We start from the raw sequence: 23,632 nt of genomic DNA, 5'->3' as shown, positions 1-23,632 counted from the left end.
TGACTTGCAAGAGAAACATTGATTGGTTGCCTCTTGAATGCTTCCAACTGGGGATCTGGCCTGTAACCCAGGCATGTGCCCTGAGTGGGAATCGAACCAGTGACCCTTTGATTTGCAGGCTGGTACTCAATCCACTGTGCCACACCAGCCAAGGTGCTATTTCTTTTTTTAACATAGCTTGCATCATTACCTGAAATTATATCACTTGGTATTTGTTTTCGTGTAGGTTCTCTCTTTCCTTACACTGGAATGTAGTAGGCTCCATGTGGACCAGGACTTTGCTCTGTTCACTATTGCATCCTCATTTCATTCCCTTTTTCAGTAGTTTAGCTGAGAACTGGCCGTGCTGTACTGAGCCAGCTGTAGAAAGACAAAGGCTTTGGCTATCAGCATTTCTGACAGGGAGAATTCCAAGGGCCCTGGGTATACAACCCTTGTCCCTCACAATGCAAACTGTTCCTGATCTGAGGGATTACTGATACATTTCTTGTTACTTGGAGAAACTAGGTATTGCCTTAGCCCCTTCTCCCATTGTGTGGGCGGAGCTCCTGTTCTCTTTGAGTGCTAGCAGTGGAAGTCCGCCTACTGTCCAAGAAGCTCCTCTTTGCTGGGACTTTGGCCTTGCTGCACACAGAACGTCTGTGGCGGGCCAGTGTTAGGCAACAAGGAGAGTTTGGGAGACTACGTGTGCTCTGCTACTTCTCGGCTTGCTTGTAAGTTTTCCCCCTATAAACCCCATGTTGTAACTGCACCCTGCTGCATGTGGAAAGCTGGCTCCCCAAATATTACCAACACAGCCTGTTGAAAAGAACAAGCTGAGTGGCTTGCTTAGCAGCTAAAGGGGAACGCCACCTCTGCAAAGCTTCAGCAGAGGTGTCTCAGAGGGAGGGAAGGCACGGTTAGAACTTCGGAACTGTAAGTTTGATATGAAGTAGCTCCTTCAATGCGGAGACTTCATTAGAATCAGGTAAGGATTGTAATACAGCAGTCCAGGATTGGTGGAAACAGCAACACAAGGATTTTGAGGTGAGGGGTGTAAAGAATCTTTGTGCATTTCAAAATCTCTCTTAATGCTTTTCATTGAAGACTTAGTTGTTGGCTTTTTCGGGATGTTCTGGTAATGAACCATTTGCTTAGGCGGGGAGTCCTGGAAGAGCAAAGTCATACTGATGAAGACAGCAAAACAGCAAAAAAAAATCATATTAGTGTAGCTGTAAGGCATGGTTTCTGTTTTCAATGTCTAGGCTAAGTATAGGGGTAGAAGGTTTTGCTTCACAGGTGCTAGTGGTGTATATCCATGAGCCCCTTACATGGCAGTAATGCACAGCATTTAAAAGAATAAAACTAGACAAGCTAGAGCTGAATTGCGTGTAGTCAGTGTTGTTTTGTGGAAATTTTGTTTTAGTTAGACATTTGTACGTGAAAACTTAGTCATGAAATAAAATGTATTTCTTACAATGAGTATGGATCCAGACATGTTCAAAATCGACTTACTGCCTTAGAGAAATGCTAATAGACCTCCTGGGAGGGATGATCCCTTCTCGCAGCCAGTTTGCACTGCTCCAATCTAGTCTCCCATGCTAGTAGAGGAATGCCCAGCTGTGTTAGGGAAGACTACATAATCTGAGAATTGAAACAGAGGTCCTGTTCAGGTAAGTTAATGGTTTAGTGGGAATTTTGTGAATCCATAAGACTGTCTGTCGTCCACCATTTTGGCTGAAAGCAGAAAGAAAGCCACATTGCTAAATTAGCACAGAAGATGGAGGTTAGACACAAAAGACTTCCTACTGTGAGCGTCTAAAACAAACCCTTGAGAAGGTATAGGTTCCCCCTTGACTGAAATACAACCTACTTAGTCAGGGGACTGGATAAGATGACCTCAGGGCTCCCCTCCATTGGGAGAATGTTATGGTTCTGGACAGAATCCTACAACAGAATAAGCAGTTAACCTGAGATGCGTTTATCTAGATATCACCTCCCAGAACCTGATTCTGCGGAACTGTTGCATAGAACGATAAATGTAATACAGTGGCCAATGAAGAGATTCCAGTCCCCAGCGGGCCATTGACTTTTCTGAGGAAATCCTGCCACTTTGGGGCTCCTGAAGGCTGGAGGTATTGGAAGAGACATTAACTTCTCCTTCCCCTCCCCCATCAGGCCTGAACTTTTCAGAGGGCCCATTACTTTGGATAAGGCACCGTATTCTCCGTTTTAAAATGTAAAATCTCCGTTGGCTCAGAATTTTAGTCACTCACATTTGTTTTACCTAATTCTTAAAAAGAGGCTTGGGTTAAAAAGAAAGACTGAAAAACACCACAATGCTACCTTAGTGGGAGTTGCTGTGGTTTCTTCAGGAATTCACTCAGCAAACAAGGATTAAGGTTCATTGGAGCCCTAGAGGCCCCTGCTTTTGAAACTCTCAAGGTCTGAAGCAGACCTGTAAACAGGTAAATCACATCTCCTGGGTGAACATTGCAGAAAGAGCGGCCTTTCTTTATGGTGCCATCTTAGGTCACGTAACTGAGTTCTGTTTTCTCATCTGTAAACTAATTTGAACTAAACCAATGTCAAAGAATTGTGAGGACCATGTGGAAGACAAAATGCTTCAGGCAATTAATGAGATGATTTTATTTAGATTATAGCCATAGGGAGAATGCTCCAAGTGGGGGATAAAGGAAAGTTGGAGTTTCATAGAGGCAGGTAAACAAAGGAGCCATCAAGAAGTCTTAGGGTAATAATGAAGAAGTATGGAGAGGGCCTTATCTCAGAATATTCCAGGGCAATGTGGTCCTTTATAATAAGCTGTTTTTGGAACATGAAAAGGGTGGAGAAATTTCTCAACAATGTCTGCTTTCTTGGTAGCCATTCAGCATCTGTTTCATTTTCTTATTTCTTCCAATGAAAGAATGTACAAAGTGATGTGGGGGTTCAGAGAAGAACCTGACAGATTTACTCTGCCAGGGAGAACTAGATTTTGCAAAGGATCCTGCATCTTAAAAGATGAGTAGTGGTTTGCTAGAAAGAGGAAAGAAAGAAGAGCATTCTAAATAGTGCTAACATAATAGATGAAGGCATGCAGGGGTAAACAAACTTTCAGCATCTCTGAGCCACACTGGAAGAAGAAGAGTTGTCTTGGGCCACACATTAAATACATTGCAACACATAATCATAAAAAAATCTCATCATGTTTTACGTAAATTTACAATTTTGTGTTGGGCCACATTCATAGCCATCCTGAGCTGCATGCAGCTTGAGGGTCACAGGTTGGACACCCCTGGACAGAGGCTTACAAGAGGCTTGCATATTCAGAGATTGGCTGTAACTTCAACATAATACAGAGTAAGTAGGCATGAGGTGGGTTTGAGCCAAATTGTAAAAACCTTTGGAAAGTTACTTAATGCCTACTGTTTCAGGAAAACAGTCCAGGAATTTATGATTCTAACAAGATGCAGTTTTAGTTTATGAAACCCCTCTCTGCTGTGTAAGTGATGGGGGCATGGAAACAAAACCACCAGTTAGGCAGGTAGTATATGACCCAGAGTGAACCAAGGCCACAACTACATACCCGTGGTGCAGTGGCCATGAGAATGTCAAGGAAACGACTGATTAAAAAGATACTAAGTAGCCCTGGCTGGCGTGGCTCAGTGGATTGAGTGGGGGCCTGCAAAACAAAGGGTCACTGGTTCAATATCCAGTCTAGAGCACATGCGCGGGTTGCAGGCCAGGTCCCCAGTAGGGGGCGTGTGAGAGGCAACCACACAGTGATGTTTCTCTCCCTCTCTTTCTCCCTCCCTTCCCATCTAAAAATAAATAAAATATTTTAAAACAATAGTAAGTAGAATTTACTAGACAGATTATGTAAGTGTGGGGAATAGAAACAAGAGCTGAAGGAGGTAGAATAGTGAAGGATGATGATATTAATAACAATACAGGCTAATGTTTCAAGTGCTTATAATGTGCCATATGTGGTACTGAGAATACTATACTCATTTCTTTTAACCCTTACAATAGTTCTGTGAGGTAAGTACTCTTTTTTCTGCATTTTGAGATCTTGTTCAAGTTTACATATAGAGTTAGTGGTAAAGCCAGAATTCAACACCCAGCTGTTCAGTTCAGAGATTGAAGTTTGGATGAATGTGTGGATAGTGTGGCCATCTACTGGGATCAAAGGGTATGGGAAGGGCGTCAAATTTATGGGGAAAGTATTTTATTTTTGAACAGGTTGGTATTGAGTGCAGCAGGCAGTTGATTAAATGAATGTGGAGCTCCAGAGAAAGATTAGGACCAGAGCTGGAGACTTGAAGGGCATCAACATCTAGGTATGTACTCAGTAGGGGCCTTGGGACTGCCTTAGGTCAGCAGGATGCATCAAGTGGGGCTGAAGAGTTAGAGAGAGGGTGGATGGTGAAATAAATCAGGGGAACCAATAATTTGAAGACAAATGTAACCAACTTCAAGATGTCATAGACAATGGTTTAGGCTTGGAGAGTGCTTGTTGAATTCAAGCCCACTGGTACAGCTGAAGGTGTTCTGCAGCACCGCATGCTTAGGGATTCTTAGGATTCTTGAGCATGTGTCTGTAGCAGGCTGAAGAAATCACTCCTCCCTCCCCCAAATCAGGCCTCCACTTCATAATCCCTGGAACCTGTAAATGTTACTTTATATGGTAAAATTAATAAATTTAAAAAATAATACTACCTTATTAGGTAACACAAATTTAATAATACATCTAATTGCAGACATAATCAAATTAACAATTTTGAAATGGGGAGATTATCCTGGATTACTCAGGTGGGCCCTAAATGTGATTGCATGTACTAGAGGGAAGCAGAGGGAAGTCTTACCAACATAGAGAAATGGTGAAGGCAGAGCAGAGACATTTGAAGATGCTGACCTTGAACACTGGAGTGATATAGCTATAAGCCAAGGAATTCCAGTAGCTACCAGAAGCTGGGAAATACGAGAAATGGATTCTCCCCTAGAGCAGCTAGATGGACTATAGCCCTGCCAGCACCTTGATTTCAGCCAAATAAAACTGATTTTGGACTTCTGACTTCCAGAACTGTGAGACCCTGAAGGTGAAAGGGCATCTGGTTTCTAGCAGATACCTGGCCAACTGATTGGCATGGCTGCTCAGGACACAGTAACCACCACCATTCAGGAACCACGGGCAGAATACATCTTAGGAGAAGCTGGCTGGACAAAGAAGCATATGTGGAAAATGGATTGGAATTTGTTGCGGCAAAGTGGGGAAAAAAAGAGCCTACTCACAACAGTGATCTTCAGATTGCTCACAACATTTCTCTCTCCAATATTAGATTGGAAAATGACTTCTGTGAGGACTGGGGTGGAGTCCTAAACACATTTTAACCAGCCTGTACAATAAGAAGGGGGGTTCATAAAATTGCTTTCTTCCAGGAACTGAAGAATTCCAAGGAATTAATCAAAAAAAATGAAACATACCTTTGTGGATGATGAAGCCAACATAGAAGTGGAAAGCTGGCAGAGTAAACTCCCTACAATTTTCAGCTATGGAAGAGAACCGAGAGATCAGCCATTCTTAGCCCTGCGTTGTACAGATGTGAAGGCTCAGCAGATTTTTCAACCCAACTTTAGATGTTTAGATATTAGATATTTTGCTCTGTAGTCCTGCTTCAGTGTCCATAATTTTCTACTGGGTCAGGTGCTGATTGGCGGCAAGGAAAACGTTAAGTGCATTTCTGGTACCTAGGATAACCACAATCCCTCTCTTGCCCGCCAGGGGGCGCATACTAAAATTCTGCTGTACTCCACACAAGGTCTCTCCGGATCCGTCACTGAGACCCGTTAGCAACTAGGAAATTAGCGGAACCTTGAGGCCGAACACTTGTAGCTGGTAGAGTTGTTTTGAGAAGAGAACACTTCCGGCAGGCGAAGCCACATCTTCAATTCGTGCTTCCTACTGTCCCCAGCTCTCAAGTTCCGATTTGTTACACCCTCCGTGGGAGGCGGGCTTGCGTCAGGGTCACATTCTCCCATTGGCTGCTGGTGCGGTGGCGGTTAGGAGTGAGTCTAGCACGTTGAGCTGAAGGCTCTGGCGAGTACGGTGACACCAGGCTTGGTGTCTAGCCTAGGGTGTAGTGGGATTCCTGGGTCAGGTCAGGTCTGGGTTCTTGGGGGATGGATCGCGTGTGGACTGCGTGGTGCGGGAAGGGCGTCAAAGAGAAAAATTTGTCGCCCCTCTGGGCCCAGCGCATCGTAGTCGCCTGGCTCAGTAAGGCTGAGTGGGATCAGGTGACGGTGTACTTGTTCTGTGATGACCATAAGTTGCAGCGGTACGCGCTGAACCGCATCACAGCGTGGAGGAGCAGGTAAGGCGATCAGCTCAGCCCTCCTGCCTGCGTGCTGATCACACCTACCTGTGGGAATCCTATATGGCTTCATTCTGCAGTCATGCCCCAAATTGCCGCTGGTGCCCCTCACAGTGGTTTGGGCGATACTTCTCTCAAGTCTCTGAGGGAAAGTTGCAGCCAAGGTCTGGTCCTAATCCTGTTTGTGGAAAGAAGGAGGGTGTGTCTCAACAACCCTCTTGTTAAATCTGTAAGTTTTTACCCTTAACTTCTCCCAGTTTGAGGAGGTTGTCGGAGGGACCAGTGTGGCTGAGCCAGGGCTTAAGGAGTGGATTAGCATTTTAGGGTGGATTCCTGATTTGAATTAGAGAGGTTCGGGGGGAGGTTGCCCGCAAAGCCATGTTTCAATGGAGTACCTCAATCCGGTTGGTAAGATTGATTTGGAAGCAGACAAGGGATAATATTCTGGAGGAACAAGGGTCTTTTCTAGCAGAATGAATTGAAAGTTTAAAGGGAAAGAAAGGAATGTGTCCATGCTGAATTGTTCATTGATTGCATAGCAGTTAGATGTCCTCTGTGTATCCTAGCCAACCTCTCATGCCCTGTATACAATTGGACCCCACGGACATTATCCTTCCTCTTTCCACTTTGTGTCCACTCAGTTCCACTTGAGCCAGTATATAGATAAATTGGAAAAAGTAGGTATACAGTTATAATACAAATAAACACAATAATTAAGAAGTAATAATACAAGAATAAACTGTGTTTTGTGTACTCACAACTATAAACCTACTTTTCACACCACTGTGTTTGGAATAGCCCACAGCAAGCTACGTTCTGAGGTGGAGGGTGGACCAGTGTAAGGGACCTTTATGATGGTGCTCGACTGTGGCCCTTTAGGTTAGGCAACGAACTGCCCCTGGCAGTGGCTTCTACTGCTGACCTCGTACGCTGTAAGCTCTTGGATGTAACTGGTGGCTTGGGCACTGACGAACTTAGACTGCTCTATGGCATGGCATTGGTCAGGTAAGACCTACATGGGTATGGGTAGAGGGTGGTTTGGGGGATAGGGGTGGGGTGGAGAGTTAGCATGCCATAAACAAATCTTGGCTTCAGGTGGTACCCAAAGGAAAAAGCCCCATGTTTCCCTGTGTACGGGTCACCCTGGGATTCCTTGATGTGACAGGTTTGTTATACCCTGTCAACATATATTCCTCTTTTTCTTCACCTGAGAGCCTTCTCTCTTCCATTTTTCTTGCCTTCTTTTTCTTAAGACTGCGGGGTGGGGGGCAGTTAACACCAAGTGATCTCTATGGGTCTCTTCCAGCTTTGGCAGGTTGCTTTCATTCTCCCCGCCTTAACTCTTTCACCCGGAGGAACTTTTCTGAGTGGTTCAGTGCCCTGTCCCATGATTTCATGTGGATTTTTCAACTCTACCCCAGTGTTCGCCTAGCGCTACCCTTTTCCCCTTCTCCGAACGGTTGCTGAGTTGTGAAAGTGGAGACATGGGCTGAGAGTTCCAGGCTTACAAAGTGCCTCAGAGGGGTTCTAGCTGTCTCATGCACATCAGGGAAAAGGCTGCTACTGAGTTTTCTCATGTGTCAGAGATTCTCATCTCATCCTATTCCCCTTGTCTGCCTCGAGGTCCTTCCTGGCTCTTCTTACTTTCTCCGTATCATGTGATATAGTCCTTGGTTCTAGCACTTTATAACGTACTATGTTCTAGTATAATATGCTGTTTTATGTCGTGACTATTTATCCTACACTGAGTTCTTCGAGGCCAAAGCAGTGTCTTATTCACCTGTATGGCTTCAGTACAGGGCAGACTCTCAGTAAGTGCTGGACTGGATGGAGCCATCCCTGCTGTGCTGACACTAACCGTAAGAACAGGACAGAACAGTCAGTGGACAGGTTGTGAAAATGCAAGGTGTCAGGAAATCAGCGAGGGCTTTTGAAGCCCCACTGGTTTGAGTAAAACAGTTACTTGGGCTGTGCCACTCATTTCTCCCCTAACCCCAGGTTTGTGAATCTTATCTCGGAGAGGAAGACAAAGTCTGCCAGGCTCCCCCTCAAGTGCCTGGCTCAGGAGGTGTGTATGACAAAGTGGTCTTGCTCAGTTCTCTTCCCCTAGGAGGGCTCACTAAATGGGGGTCGCGTGGGCACCCAGCCAGGCTGCCTCATTCCATCACTACGAGCCAAGCCCAGCGAGAACCCCAGAGCCTCAGCCTCTAGCTTGAAGCAAGGAGACTTCCTCCCTTGTGTATGCCTGCTATCTTCAATGGGCTTGGCCTTCCCAGCTTGCTGGGAAGTGGCCCAGTGAAGCTAAGGTGCCCAAATGGAATGCATTACTGGGTGGGGACAGGAGAGAGGTGGCAGTCACAGCGCCTGCCCTCTGGGAGCTGACAGTTTGCTGGAAGAGACAAGTTCAGCCAAGCATCATGGAAATGCCAGGCAATGCTGTCCTGGTGTGCGAGGTGTGTAGAGGGCAGGAGGGTTTTCAGCAATCGGGTACAGCTTCCTGGAGTGAGTGTGGGACAGAGGTAGGTAGGGAGGGAGGGAGGGAAGGAGGGAGGGGGGAGGGAGGGAAGAAGGGAGGGAGGGAGGGAGGGAGGGAGGGAAGGAGGAGGGGTACAAGGTACCCAGGGAGAGGGACTGGTATTATTAATGCTCACTTATAGGAATCTCTTGGAGGAATGTGGCTGGTGGTCAGGGGGAGGCAAGTGTCTTTGCTGATTTTCAAGATATCTCCTCAGAGCAGTAAAAAGAATCAGGAGACCTGGTTTCTCATCTTGGCTCTGCCACAAAGACTGAAACCTCCTTTCGGGACCTCAATTTCTCCATCTGTAAAATGGGGGGAGGCCAGGCTCATTCATGTCTGTGCTCCCCTCCAGCTTGACTGGTCTCTAATTTCGGCACGCACACCCTCCCCTACAATCAGGTGAACATTCCAGATTGGATTGTTGAACTTCGCCATCAGCTGACCCACAAGAAAATGCCTCATATAAATGACTGCCGTAGAGGTGAGTCCCCAGGGTATATATCACATCTAAGCCTAAGGGCCAGGGTTCAGTAACACTGTGAGGAGAGACAGGAAGGAGGCTCTCCACCTGGGGTCAGAGCCAGGACTACGGTGAGGCAAGTGAGGTATTCATCTTGGGCACAAACTTGAAGGGGGTGCCAGAAGCTCAGTTAATCAGCCCTGGCTGGTGTGGCTCAGTGGATTGAGCACCAGCCTGCAAACCAAAGGGTCACTGGTTTGATTCCCAGTCAGGGCACATGCCTGGGTTGCGGGCCATGTCCCGGTAGGGGGTACACAAGAGGTAACTACACATTGATGTTTCTCTCCTTCTTTCTCCTTCCCTTCCCCTCTAAAAAGTAAATAAAATCTTTAATAAAATCTTTTAATAAAATTTTTAAAAAATTTTATTTATTTATCTTTAGAAGGGAAGGGAAGGAGAGAAGGAGAGAAATATCAATGTATGGTTGCTTCTGGTGCATCCCCTGCTGGGAACTGGCCTGCAACTGGCATGTGCCCTGATGGGGAATTGAACCACGATCTTTTGGTTCGCAGGCCCGTGCTCAATCCACTGAGCTATACCAGCCAGGGCATAAAATCTTTAAATGTATATAAAATCAATTTTTTTAAAGCTCAGCAATTGTAATAGATAACATTTTAATTTGGAAAAACCCACAATGAATAAAATCCCCAAAATTTTAAATAAAGACAGGATTACTGTTATTGAACACTAAAACTTCTTCTTTTGCTTTAGACTCCAATATGGCTTGGCAGGGCATTTTTTTGGTATCTCCTTAAGTTTTGTGCCTGAGGAGGAGGTGAGTAGGAGTGGGTTGAGAGGCGTGAGTTATCGAATGTCATGAATCCAGAGGTGCTTTGGATACCCCATTCCAACTAAGAACCCCTGATTCAGCCTAGCCCCTTCATACTGGGGGAAACTGAGATCTAGAAAAAGAGAAGAGACTTGGCCAAGGCCTTGTAACCTGCTAGTGGGACTATCCCTATTCTCCCACTTGCCAGTTCTGTGCCATTTTTGGCATCCCGTCTGCAAGTCTGGTGTTAGTTTTTTTCTAGGAAAGGTGCTAGTAAGCAGGAAAAAGCAAATAACCCTGAGCAAGAGGGGCTACTTCTGGATATTTAAGATTTGTGCCTTCTTGGAGCCATGGCTTTTTCTCTTGGGCCTTCCATAGTGCTTGCAAGATGAGGCCGGCGGCCTGCTAGGAGTCACTCTTCTGTGGCTGCTCCTGTGGCACTGCCTGCCTTCGCGCCCTCCTTTAGGTTGCTGTTTTGTCCTGCAATGGCTCCAGAAGACCTACTGGTGCCGCCAACTGGAGAACAGCCTGAGAGAGGCATGGGAGTTGGAGGAGGACAAGGAAGAGGCGGATGAAGACAGCCTGGAGGAATTAAAGAACACTCTCGAGGGCATCACAGACCAGAAACCAAAGCCTGAGGATGAGGAGAAAGGTGCAGAGCTGGATGTCAGGGCTGGTGGAGACAGCCAAGGCGACAAGGAGATAGATGCGCATTTGGAAAAGGCTCGGAGAAGTAAAGAGCTGTACGGTAAGTATTGTTGGGAGCGGGCAGAAAGGGGCCCGTGAGCCCCTCTCATGCTTATGGTTGACACTGGTTATTTTCCTTGCTCAGCCTTTTCTTTGGGGTTGTGGTGATTTTTCATGTAAAATAATTACTGTCACAAATCATCTTCCTTAAACCCTGTGAAGTAGGAGAGGCAAGGATTCTAGTTACTCAAGAAAGGAGGTAAATTTAGGTATTTACCTCAGCTCCATCAGCAGAAGGAGCTGGCCTGGCTGCCCTATCTGTTTCCCTCTTTGGTTTTCAGAAAGAGCCCGAGAACTACTGATATCATATGAAGAGGAGCAGTTTAAGGTAAGAAAGTGCCCTTGACTTGGCCCCAGCCACCTCTTCCCTTCTGCCAGTTACCTGAGGGAAGTCCTCAGAAGGAAGTTGAAAGAAAAGTGGCAAAGCTTGAGGGAACTTCTTGCTAAGAGAGAGGGAGGGCAATAGGAAGGAGACAAGAGGAGCCGAGTCCAATTGGCTGATCCTCCACACTGATGGAAGGGAACAGATGATGGAAGTTTGTGCCTCATCAGTGGTAGGGAACAACTGGGTGGAGGTGGTTTCATAGCCTTGCAGTACTTGCAGCTGTTCAGCAGGTGGCGCCCAAAGAACTTTTGTAGATCAGGTGAGTTTAAGGGGTTCTGTTTTTATCAGGAAGGGAAATAGCTTAGAAGTCATTTAGCTCCACCCTTCCTTTTCACAGATGAAGAAACTGAAGCCATGGATAGGTGGACTGGCCCAGGGTCACGTGCAGTTAGCGATGGAACTAGGATCAGAACTTGGGTCTCCATATTCCCTTTTTTCCATAATCCATCACTTCCCCTCGCCTCTTGGCCCAAGGGTCTCTGTCCAACTCCAACCAAATGCCCCCAGTGGATAACTCAGTATTAGGGTATCTGGTGTTGGGAGTCACAGGGAATTCAGGGGTTGGGGGAGGGAGAGGAGAAAGTCTGGCATTTGAGGATCAGGATATTTTTAGTTCCAGGTCCTGCAGGGGAGTGGTGGACCCACCCCTGCATGCCCTGCCATATCCCCTTTAAGGAAAGTGCTGAGAGGTCCCATGGGAAGGGATCCTGGAGGGGCAGGGACCGGTTACCTGGCCAAGCCAGCCTGCTGATGGGACCCTCTTTGCTGGCAGGTGCTGGAAAAATTTAGGTATTTGCCTCAGGCCATTAAGGTGTGGAATCAGCTGGCTCCACCTATAGACTGCATCCTGGCAGACCTCAAGGGCATTACATGGGAGAACAGGTATGTAACTAAGTCACCAGGGACTGCCTACCCTCTAGGGTATAGTGTGGCAACCTCCCTGAAATCAGTGTCTATATCCCAGCTTGCCAGTCTCTGCTGCTGGAAATCTCAGGGATGATTCTGATCCCGCCATGGGGCAGGTCCCTGCATTCTGCATGACCCTTTTGCTTGGGCACTGCCAGCTACCAGGTCGGGGTTGCATACTGTGAATCACAGAAATGGCCAGAAGCAGGGTGTCTGCTGTCATCTGTGCACTAGCCAGGATTGCTTCTCTCTGTCCAGTGGTATGTGGAGCCCTGGCAACTAGGAGAAGCCCTTAATCCTTATCCCTTCACTGCATGGGCCTTGTTCAAGTTTGAGGTCAAAGGTACTTGACAGGCCCTGCTGGTCTTTCCTTTTGAAATTCTGTTGGAGAGTATTAGCATCCCCTGGACAGTCATGGTTGGGGCCTTCCCAGGGTCTGACTCCTCCAAAGACTTAAGTCCCTCCCTACTCAGTATGGCCATGACTCTTCTTCCCCTATCACCAAAAACTGCTCAATTCAATCCAGGGCAGACAAACAATGTCTGGCTGTTCCTCTCCTCCGTAGCTCTTGGGGGCTTGCTACCTAAATTCAGCTGGAAAAGACTTTGGGGAACATTCCACTGAACACCTGTGGAGGCAGTGCTGGGCCTCCCCAGCTAGAGACAAGAATGGAGCTGTGACCCAGCAGAGAGTGTAGGGCCGTGGTATGTAGGTGGCAGAGTGGGCCTGGGTGACAGTCTGTCCTCACTTCCAGGATACCACTAGGTCCAAAGGCATTTTCTCAGTGTGTGCCCAGCCTAGGCTTCTTGGCCACAGCCTTCAGCAGAGGCGTGTGTGGTGGGCCCCTCAGCAGCGGGGGAAGCTATCAATGTGCCCCAGTATACTAGTGTCTGCCTGGTTGTGCTCAGCAGACAGCTGACTGGCTTCTTTCAGTGCTCTTCCTGGATACTGGGGAGATGGATAGAAGCATAGCCAACTTCTTTGCCTCTTTAGCCTGGTCGAGGGTGGGATCCGAGCATGACAAGTCTCTGTGCATCAAGATGCCCTGGGAACTTGTGTCCCCGCTAGGCCTCTTCAGCTGCGAGAACCTCTGGGGGAAGCACTGGCCCTGGAGGAGATGGCCGTTGCTGGTTTGGGTTTGAGCTAGATGGGGGCGGGGAATCACTCCTGTTGTCTACACTTTCAACCCCTATAACTCAGTTCTGGGTTCTTTGGGCCCCTAGGATCGAGGGTAATATTCAATCCAGCAGTTGGGTCCCCAAAGCTTCTGTTTCTGGGATCTGAAAGACAGCAAGTGAGGGGAAGAGGAGGGGTAGGAGACTGGAGGACTGTCCAGAGAAGCAGTCTGAGCAGGAACTGAAGTCCAAAATCCCTTAGCCCACTGACTCCAGACATTTACCTCCTCTGCAGACCTGGGACTTTTCTCCATCTGTGCTTTCAGCCTGTTCAATCACTGCTGCCCTCGCTATGGGCCCGAGGTTAGCATGTACTTGCTCAGTGCTTGTCAGAACCCACTGGTCCTGGTCTGGCTCAGCCCCTTCCCCAGGAGGCTGAGGCCTGAGATCCAACTGTCAACCCTCCGCTTTCCCCTTCATGCTGCTTTGGCCACTTGAGCCAGAGGCACTAGCTGCTTTGGGAGTGGGCAGGGCAGTAGGAGAGGGTCTCCTGCCTGCCTCAGTGTGTTTAATTGAGCGTTGTCTTTCTCCAGGGGCGTTGTGCTGGATGCTTTCCTGGATGATGGCTTCCTCATCCCCACATTTGAGCAGTTGGCAGCTTTACAGATAGAGTATGAAGGTAGGGTCTTGGGGGCTCACTGCTGCCTAGGGCAGTGTGTTTTGGAAGCAAGAACACCAGGGGTGGGCTGGGTAGGCCGGGGCGGGCCTGGGCGGGCCGGGGCAGGCCTGGGCGGCCCCGGACTTGGGGAAAGGGCTGTGCTCTGCCATTCCACAGCCTCTGGAAGTCCCACTGGGCTGAGAAGAACAGGTAACCTTACTGATAAGCCCTTACTGGGCTTTCCTTAGGGGGCGTGGAATTGGGGGGGCTGCGGTGAGGATGGGGGAAGTCTAATGCTGTTACTGTGCCATGCTAATTGTGATTCAGCCACTTGCTAGAGAGCTAGGACAGCAGAACTGGAAGGGCCTTGTGAGGTCATCTGGTTCAACGTCCTCATGTTACAGATGGGCAGACTGAGGTCCAGAAAGGGGAAGGTACTGACCCAGAGTCACACAGTGAGTTATTGACAGAGCTGAAGCTAGAACCAGAGCTCTTTTTCTCTTCCACTGTTTTGAGTGTATTGTTTGATGCCGGATACCAAGTTATTTCTCTTCCTGTTGTTCTGCTCTCCTGTTTCCTCTGGTTCTCCGACGGCAACTGTGATTTTTGTTGGTGGTGGGATCTCTTCTCTTTTTCCGTCTCTCTCCTCTTTCCTCTCTCTCCTCCCCTTCCTTCCTCCCTTCTTCCCTCCATTCCTCCTTCCCGTTCTTCCCTCTTCCTCTCCCTCCCTGTCTCCCTTTGTAACCCACCACCTGCTCTTTCTCTTTCAACACATGGTCCTTAACAACCAGAAAACATGGACTTCGATGATATTGTGGTACCAAAGCCGTTCTCTCAGTTCTGGCAGCCCCTGCTCAGGGGCCTGCACTCCGAGGCCTTCACGCACGCCCTGCTGGAGAAGATGTTCTCTGAGCTGTCAGCCTTGGGGAGCAATGGGATCCGGGCCACCTACATCCTGAGATGGACCGTTGAACTGATCGTGGCCAACACCAAGGCTGGTGAGGGAGACCAGCCCTGGCCTCAGGGCCTCACACAGCCGAAACGAGAGCATCTGCCCACTGTTCTCAGCTCAGCTGAATAGCACCAGGTGGACGCAGCCCTTGTTAGAGGGTTAAGTTTGCCCAGGGGGCCCTGCGGCAGCAGCACGCCAATCCCCCTCCGCCTTTTTCTTCTCAGAGGCGACTACACTGAGCTGGAGGCAAAGCGCTTCCACAGTGCTTTGAGCAGTTGGAGGGTATAGAGTGGGGATTCTGGGGGTGGGGTGGGGAGGGACAGCGTCCAGTTTTCCAAAGTACGTTGGGTGGGGGCGGCGGTTCCTGGTTCCTTCTCCTCAGGCCCTCTCTTCTCTCTCAGGACGGAATGCCCGCCGGTTTTCTGCAGTCCAGTGGGAAGCAAGGAAAAGCTGGAGGCTCTTCAACTGCTCTGCCTCCCTTGACTGGCCCCGGTTGGTTGAGTCCTGCTTGGCCTCACCCTGCTGGGCCAGCCCCCATCTCCTTCAGCTGTAAGTCTCCTGAATTCCATCTGTTAAGAGAGTGAGGCATGGCAGGCCTTAAGGCTGCACAGCCCTGCAGTGACAGAGTTAGACTAGTCCCATCTCCCTCATCTCCCTCCTACTAACTGATGGGAGAACCGAGTCCAGTATGAGAACCAGTGAGACAAACTTCTTAGAGTGCTCAGTGCAGTGGCCTGTACGGAGTAAGTGCACAGTAAATGGCAGTTGCTGCTGATTATTGAGCCCAGGGTTCTGACTCTGAGCCCAGTACTGTCTCCTGTCTTGTCTTCCCAGAGTATCCCTGGCATACAGGCTCCACAACCTTCAGTGGCTCTCCATTGCCTTCCTGATCTGTAGGCTTTTTAGCCTGCTATTCAAAGATCTTTGTGACTCCACCCCAACCTACCACTGTAACCCCACCTCACATGATTCGCCTTTACTCAGTCCACCCCGGGCACTGCGGTCAGTCTGAATATTGCACTGGTTCCCGTAATGACCTGTGGTTGTCTCCCTTCCATTTCCTTTGTCACTTCCTTGCCCTGAGCCACTTCCCTCATGCTCGTGGCCGCCTTTGGCACCCAGTTCTCTTCCTGCTTTCTAGAGCAGTGTCTGTTTCATTGGAGTGACCCATCTGACACTGTGACTCCTCCACTCCAGGGACCTTCATTCTCCATGACACTCGCCAAGCCATTTCCATCACTCAGAGCTGTTCCATCTCTCAAAGCCGACATGCCAGCATCGTACTCAGTGACCACTACCTCTTGTCCTTCCAATCCTCACCCTCTCGCCCCATGGCATCTGCTCTTTGCTCGAGTTCAGATCTCCATCCCTGCATTCCCTGCCTCCCTCAGCCCTGCTTCCCCATGATCCTGTGGTTAATTGCTTCAGCTGCTCATCGGCGCCCTTGGCTTTGCCCATCCTTTGGCACATCTGGCTTACAAACCGCAGAGCTGGGATTCATCCCCATTCTGCTCCCCCAACTGTTTAGCGTGGGGAGCTGAGCCCTGCAGGAGAAAAGCACCCAGCCCTACGGATGGCTGCCACTAATCTCGGGCCAGGCCCCGGTTCTGCTTATCTGAACTTTTCCTTGTTCTCTGCCCATTTTCCTGTTTCCCGACTGTTTGAAACCCTTACCACTCATCTTAAGCCCATACCCCTTTCACCTTTCACCCTAGCTTCCTCAAGCACATGGAGGCATCCAGCAGGGCCCCCTCCACACAAGGTCCAGTCCTCATGAACTGAACTGTGGCTACACTCGACCCACCCACCAGTGTCAGGGTGAGGTGGTCTTTTCCCCACTCAGCCTTGCTACTGCCTGTGCTCTGCAGCCACCTCTGCCAGCGTTGCTGGGGTCTCATCTCAGCCTCTCTCTCGGCACCACTGGCTCTTGTTCTTCAACCTATGAATGCGCCTGACTGTTTCTCAGCTTAAAACTACAATAACAAAAACACAAGCAAAACCTCCTTTGACCCTGCATCCCTCCCTCTGTTGGGTTAGCACCAGCTTGTTTCTGCTTCCTCTCCCATCAGAGCATCTCAAAAGAAAATCTGCACTCAACAATCTTGATTTCTTTTTTTTAAATATATTTTATTAATTATGCCATTACAGTTGTTCTATTTCCCCCCTTCATTCCCCTCCACCCTGCACATCCCCTTCCCCACCATTCCCCCCTTTTAGTTTATGACCCTGTGTCTCGTTCTTTTTTTTTTAATTTTTTTATTGATTATGCTGTTACAGTTGTTCTATTCCCCCCTTCATCTTCATTCCCCTCCACCCTACCCCCCCATCCCCACCATTACCCCCCCTTTAGTTTATGACCATGTGTCTCAAGTCCTTTAGATTCTATATTCCCCATGCTATTCTTGCCCCCCCCATCTATTTTATATCTACTCTCTATGCTACTTATTTTCTGTACCTTCTCCCCCCATCTCCTCCTCCCACTCCCATGTTGCTAACCCTCCTTGAGATCTTCATTGCTATGTTTCCACTCCTGATCTAGCTGTCCTTTTAGTTTGCTTTCGTTTTAGGTGTGGTTGTTAATAACTGTGAGTTTGTTGTCCTTTCACTGTTCATGTTTCTTTAACTTCTTTTTCTTAGATAAGTCCCTTTAACATTTCATAGAATAAGGGCTTGGTGATGATGAACTCCTTGAATTTCATCTTATCTGAGAAGCACCTTATCTGTCCTTCCATTCTAAATGAAAGCTTTGCTGGATAGAGCAATCTTGGTTGTAGGTCTTTGATTTCATGACTTGGAATACCTCTTTCCAGCCCCTTCTTGCCTGTAAGGTCTCTTTTGAGAAATCCACTGACAGTCTGATGGGGACTCCTTTGTAGGTGACTGTCCCCTTATCTCTTGCTGCTTCTAGGATTCTCTCCTTCATTTTAATTTTGGCTAATGTAATTATGATGTGCCTTGGTGTGTTCCTTCTTGGGTCCAACTTCTTTGGGACTCTCTGAGCTTCCTGGATTTCCTGGAAGTCTATTTCCCTTTGCCAGATTAGGGGAAATTCTCCTTTATTATTTGTTCAAGTAAGGTTTCCACTGGTGGCTGTGCCTTTCCCCCTTCTGGTACCCCTATAATTCGGATGTTGGAGCGTTTAAAGATGTCCTGGAGGTTCCTAAGACTCTCCTCATTTCTTTCAATTCTTGCTTCCTGACTCTTTTCTGTTTGGCCATTATTTGCTTTCTTCTGGTCCACTCCATTGATTTGAGTCCCAGTTTCCTTTTCATTGCTATTGGTGTCCTGTGCAATTCCATTCATTTCAATTAGTTTTGCCTTCATATATTTGTCTAATTTGTCGGTATAATCAACCAGTTCTGTGAGTCTCCTGATGACCAGTGTTTTAAACTGTGCGTCTGAGAGTTTTGCTATTTCTTCATCGCTTAGATCTATAGGCTCTGGGGCTTTGAGAACTTGCGACATTTTTGGTCTGTTCTGGCCCTTTAAGTGTGAGAAGCAGTGCCTTGGACTCCCAGGTCGCTGGGTTGTGACGTTGTATGTGGGGGCGTGGTCAGAGCGGGGAAAATGGCGGCCCCCTCTGCCGCTTGCCACGGGGACCGCCGGCCCGGTCCCTCGCCTGTTCGCTCGCGCACAAATGGGCAACCACAGTCAACACGCAGCACCGCTTCCCCACTGTCTCCTTCGAGGTCGCTCGCCTGGTGGCTCGCTCGGTCGCTCACTAGGTCCAACCCTGCGCCTGGATTCCACGCGTCTGGATTCTGTGCCTGAGTCCGGCTGACCGAGTCCTCCTGTGCAACCCCTCACCAGCCACTGGTTTCGCCCCCTACCGGTCAGGCTGAAGAATTTGTTGTTAATGGACTTCGGAAAAGTTCAATTTTCCGTGTTCTGACTGTGTTTTCTGTTGCTAATATTTAGTTGTCTCTAAACTTGGTTGTGTGAGAAGGCACGGCACATCCACCTATGCCTCCATCTTGGCGGAAGTCCTTCTCAAGTTTTTAGATTCTATATTTCCCATACTATTCTTGCCCTCCCCCTGATCTATTTTCTACCTACCGTCTATGCTACTTATTTTCTCTACCTTCTCCCCCCTTCTCCTTTTCCCACTCCCCTCTTGCTAACCCTCCATGTGATCTTCATTTCTATGATTCCACTCCCGATCTAGCTGTCCTCTTAGTTTGCTTTTGTTTTCTTTCTTTCTTTATTTATTTTTAATTTTTTATTGATTATGCTGTTACAGTTCTATTCCCGCTTTCATTCCCCTCCACCCTACCCCCCATCCCCACCATTACCCCCCCTTTAGTTTATGACCATGTGTCTCAAGTTCTTTAGATTCTATATTTCCCATACTATTCTTGCCCCCCCATCTATTTTCTATCTACTGTCTATGCTACTTATTTTCTGTACCTTCTCCCCCCTTCTCCTCCTCCCACTCCGCTGTTGCTAACCCTTGATGTGATCTTCATTTCTTTGGTTCTGCTCCTGATCTAGCTGTCCTCTTAGTTTGCTTTTGTTTTAGGTGTGGTTGTTAATAACTGTGAGTTTGCTGTCCTTTCACTGTTCATCTTTTTTATCTTCTTTTACTTAGGTAAGTCCCTTTAACATTTCCTATAATGAGGGCTTGGTGATGATGAACTCCTTGAATTTGATCTTATCTGAGAAGCACTTTATCTGTCCTTCCATTCTAAATGAAAGTGTTGCTGCATAGAGTAATCTTGGTTGTAGGTCTTTGGATTTCATGACTTGGAATACCTCTTTCCAGCCCCTTCTTGCCTGTAAGATCTCTTTTGAGAAATCTGCTGACAGTCTGATGGGAACTCCTTTGTAGGTGACTGTCCCCTTAGCTCTTGCTGCTTCTAGGATTCTCTCCTTCATTTTAATCTTGGCTAATGTAATTATGATGTGCCTTGGTGTGTTTCTTCTTGGGTCCAACTTCTTTGGGACTCTCTGAGCTTCCTGGATTTCCCGGAGATCTATTTCCTTTGCCAGGTTGGGGAAATTCTCCTTTATTATTTGTTCAAATAGGTTTTCCACTGGTGACTGTTCCTTTCCCCCTTCTGGTACCCCTATCATTCGGGTGGTGGAGCATTTACATATGTCCTGGAGGTCCCTAAGTCTCTTCTCATTTTTTTGAATTCTTGTTTCTTCATATTTTCCTGTTTGACCATTGTTTTCTTCCTTCTGGTTCACTCCCTTGATTTGAGTCCCAGTTTCCTTTCCGTTACTATTGGTTTCCTGTGCAATTCCCTTCATTTCAATTAGTTTAGCCTTCATATGTTCCTCTAATTTGTGACTAAAATCAACCAGTTCTGTGAGCATCCTGATCACCAGTGTTTTGAACTGTGCATCTGAAAGTTTGGCTATTTCTTCATTGCTTAGATTTAGAGGCTCTGGGGCTTTGAGATCTTCTTGAGCCATTTTTGGTCTATTCGCGCCCGTTAATTATGAGGAGCGGAGCCTTAGGTGTTTACCAGGGTGGGGCAACCCAAGTCACTGGGTTGTGACGCTGTATGTGGGGGCGGGATCAGAGCAGGGAAATGGCGGCCCCCTCTGCTGCCTCTTGCTGCTGGGGCCTGCTCAGTCCCATCATCTCACTGCCCACTCTCTGACTGGTCTATCTATGCATGAATGCAGGACCACAGTCAACCCGCCACCCTGCACCCTTGCTGGGTACACCGGTTGCTCACTGGGTCTTGCTCACTGAGTTGCTCACTGGGTCCGCCCGTTGCAACCCCACGCCTGGGATCCGCGCCCCTGAGTCCGTCTGACCGAGTTTTCCTGTGCAACCCTGCTCCGCCAGCTGCTCGCTTTGCCCCTCTTACTGGTCAGGCTGAAGAATTTGTTGTTATCAGACTTCCGAAAAATTCCATTTTCTGTGTTCTGGCTGTGTTTTCTGTTGTAATATTTTGTTGTCTCTCAATTTCGTTGTGGGAAAAAGGACAGTGTTTCCACCTATGCCTCCATCTTGGCAGAAGTCAACAATCTCGATTTCTTTTTATTTATTTATTTATTGACTGATTGATTGATTATGCTGTTACAGATGTTCTATTCCCCCCCTTCATTCCCCTCCACCCTACCCCACCGTCCCGACCATTACCCCCTCTTTAGTTTACGACAATGTGTCTCAAGTTCTTTTTTTTTTTAAACATTTTATTTATTTTTTGAGAGAGGGGAAGGGAAGGAGAAAGTGGGAGAGAAACATCAATGTATGGTTGCCCCTTATTGGTCCCCTGCTGGGAACCGGCCCGCAACCCAGGCATGTGCCCTGACTGGGAATCGAACCGCGATACTCTGGTTCACAGGCCCGCGCTCAATCCACTGAGCTACGCCAGCCAGGGCTCAAGTTCTTTTTTTTTAAATTTATTTAGTTATTTTTCAAGTACAGTTTTTTGTCTATTTCTCCCATTCCAGCCTCCCCCGCCCCTTGCTCTCCACCTCCCTCCAATTTCCTCCCCACCCAGTCCTCATCACTGTGTCTTTCATACTTGTTCCTCAAAATCCCTCCCCTTTTTCCCCCTTAAATTCCCTTCTTTCTCCCCTCTGGTCACTATCCACTTATTCTCTATTTCAGTGTCTTTGTTTTTTTTTTTCTTTTTTTCTGCTTGCTTGTTTGTTTTGTTGTTTAGCTTCCTGTTAAAGGTGAGATCATATGGTATTTGTCTTTCAGTGCCTGGCCTATTTCACTCAGCATAATGCTTTCCAGTTCCATCCATGTTGTTGCAAAAGGTAGGAGCTCCTTCTTTCTCTCTGCAGCCTAGAATTCCATTGTGTATATGTACCACAATTTTTTGATCCATTCATTGACTGATGGGCACCTAGGTTGCTTCCAACTCTTGGCTATTGTAAATTGTGCTGCTATGAACATTGTGGTGCATAGGTTCTTTGATATTGATGTTTTAGGATTCTTAGGATATAATCCCAGCAGTGGAATTGCTGGGTCAAAAGGCAGGTCGATTTTTATTTTTCTGAGAAAATTCCATACTGTTTTCCATAATGGTTGTACCAGTCTGCAATCCCACCAACAGTGAACTAAGGACCCCTTTTCCCCACAACCTCTCCAACATTTGTTGTTTGTTGCTTTGTTTATGATAGCCATCCTGACTGGTGTAAAGTGGTATCTCATTGTGGTTTTAATTTGCATCTCTCTGATAGCTAACGATATTGAGCATCTCTTCATGTGTCTCTGAATGTTCTGTATGTCCTCCTTGGAGAAGTGTTTGTTCAAGTCCTTTTCCCATTTTTTAATTGGGTTGGGTGTCTTCTTAGAGTGGAGTCGTGTAAGTTCTTTGTATATTTTGGAGATTAAAGCTTTGTCTGAGGTATCATTGGCAAATATGTTTTCCCATACAGTTGGTTGTCTTGCTAATTTAATACTGTTTTCTTTAGCCACGCAGAATCTTTTTATTTTGATGAGATCCCTTTTGTTTATTCTTTTCTTTACATTCCTTGCTCTAGGGGACATATCAGTAAAGAAGTTGCTGCATGAAATATCTGAGATTTTCTTGCCGATGTTCTCCTCTAGGACTTTAATGGTGTCACGACTTACATTTAAGTCTTTTATCCACCTTGAATTTATTTTGGTGTATGGTGTAAGTCTGTGCTCAAGTTTCATTTTTTTTGCACGTAGCTGTCCAGTTCTCCCAACACCATTTGTTGAAGAGGCTATCTTTACTCCATTTTATGTTACTGCCACCTTTGTCAAATATTAATTGACTGTAGAGAGTTGGGTTCATTTCTGGGCTCTCTGTTCTGCTCCATTGGTCTATGTGCCTGTTTTTATGCCAGTACCAGGCTGTTTTGATTACAGTGGCCTTGTAATACAGTTTGATATCAGGTATAGTGATCCCTCCTACTTTGTTCTTCTTTCTCAAAAGAGCAGCTGCTATTCGGGCTCGTTTATGGTTCCATATAAATTTTCAAAGTGTTTGTTCTATGTCTGTGAAATATGCCATTGGTACTTTAATAGGTATTGCATTGAATCTGTATATTGCTTTGGGTAGTATGGACATTTTGATGATGTTAATTCTTCCAATCCATGAACAAGGTATATGTTTCCATTTGTTTGTGTCTTCCTTGATTTCTTTCTTCAGGGCTGTGTAGTTTTCTGCATACAGGTTTTTTACCTCCTTAGTTAGGTTTATTACCAGGTATTTTATTTTTCTTTTTGCTATATCGAATGGGATTTTTTCCTTGATTCCTGCTTCTGCTGATTCACTGTTGGTATACAAAAATGCCTTTGATTTCTGGATATTGACTTTGTAACCAGCTGTTTTGCCAAATTCATTAATTAGTTCGAGCAGTTTTTGGGTAGAGTCTATAGGATCTTCCATGTACACTATCATGTCATCTGCAAACAGTGACAGTTTTACTTCCTCCTTTCCTATTTGGATGCCTTTTATTTCCTTTTCTTTCCTGATCACTGTGGCTAAAACAACCAATAGTATATTGAATAGAAGTGGTGAAAGTGGACATCCTTGTCTTGTTCCTGATCTTAGTGGAAAAGCTTTTCGTTTTTTCCCATTGAGTATGATATTGGCTGCAGGTCTCTCATATATGGCCTTTATTATTTTGAGAAATGCTCCCTGTATTCCTACTTTGCTGAGTGTTTTTATCATAAATGGGTGGTGTACCTTATCGAAAGCTTTTTCCGCATCTATTGATATGATCATGTAATTTTTGTCTTTGCTTTTGTTTATGTGATGTATTACATTT

General features: G+C 46.9%; 1 protein-coding gene across 6 annotated transcripts in view; it reads left to right on the top strand.

Moving 5' to 3' along the window:
* The first annotated feature begins 641 nt into the window (after positions 1 to 641).
* Positions 642 to 23,632, top strand: part of LAS1L (LAS1 like ribosome biogenesis factor) — a 35,437-nt gene continuing 12,446 nt past the window's right edge. The window contains exons 1-12 of one of the 6 annotated variants that reach the window (XM_037135163.2): positions 642 to 713; positions 4,222 to 4,319; positions 7,230 to 7,355; positions 7,446 to 7,515; positions 8,349 to 8,418; positions 9,268 to 9,349; positions 10,624 to 10,905; positions 11,186 to 11,232; positions 12,062 to 12,171; positions 13,904 to 13,989; positions 14,760 to 14,966; positions 15,322 to 15,469. In XM_037135163.2, the coding sequence (XP_036991058.2) occupies positions 9,322 to 9,349; positions 10,624 to 10,905; positions 11,186 to 11,232; positions 12,062 to 12,171; positions 13,904 to 13,989; positions 14,760 to 14,966; positions 15,322 to 15,469 (908 nt within the window). In that variant the 5' untranslated portion in view covers positions 642 to 713; positions 4,222 to 4,319; positions 7,230 to 7,355; ... (1 more) ...; positions 8,349 to 8,418; positions 9,268 to 9,321. Of the gene's footprint in view, positions 714 to 4,221; positions 4,320 to 5,878; positions 6,351 to 7,229; positions 7,356 to 7,445; positions 8,419 to 9,267; positions 9,350 to 10,623; positions 10,906 to 11,185; positions 11,233 to 12,061; positions 12,172 to 13,903; positions 13,990 to 14,759; positions 14,967 to 15,321; positions 15,470 to 23,632 lie in introns of those variants that run through there. The other 5 variants (XM_037135161.2, XM_037135162.2, XM_037135159.2 and 2 more) reach the window with 5 other exon arrangements.

The sequence above is a fragment of the Artibeus jamaicensis genome, unplaced genomic scaffold (assembly GCF_021234435.1).
Source record: "Artibeus jamaicensis isolate MK-2021 breed Jamaican fruit bat unplaced genomic scaffold, CSHL_Jam_final contig_457, whole genome shotgun sequence".
Classification (NCBI taxonomy): domain Eukaryota; kingdom Metazoa; phylum Chordata; class Mammalia; order Chiroptera; family Phyllostomidae; genus Artibeus; species Artibeus jamaicensis.
The sequence above is the reverse complement of the archived record's forward strand: the minus strand, read 5'-3'. Positions and strand labels throughout refer to the sequence as shown.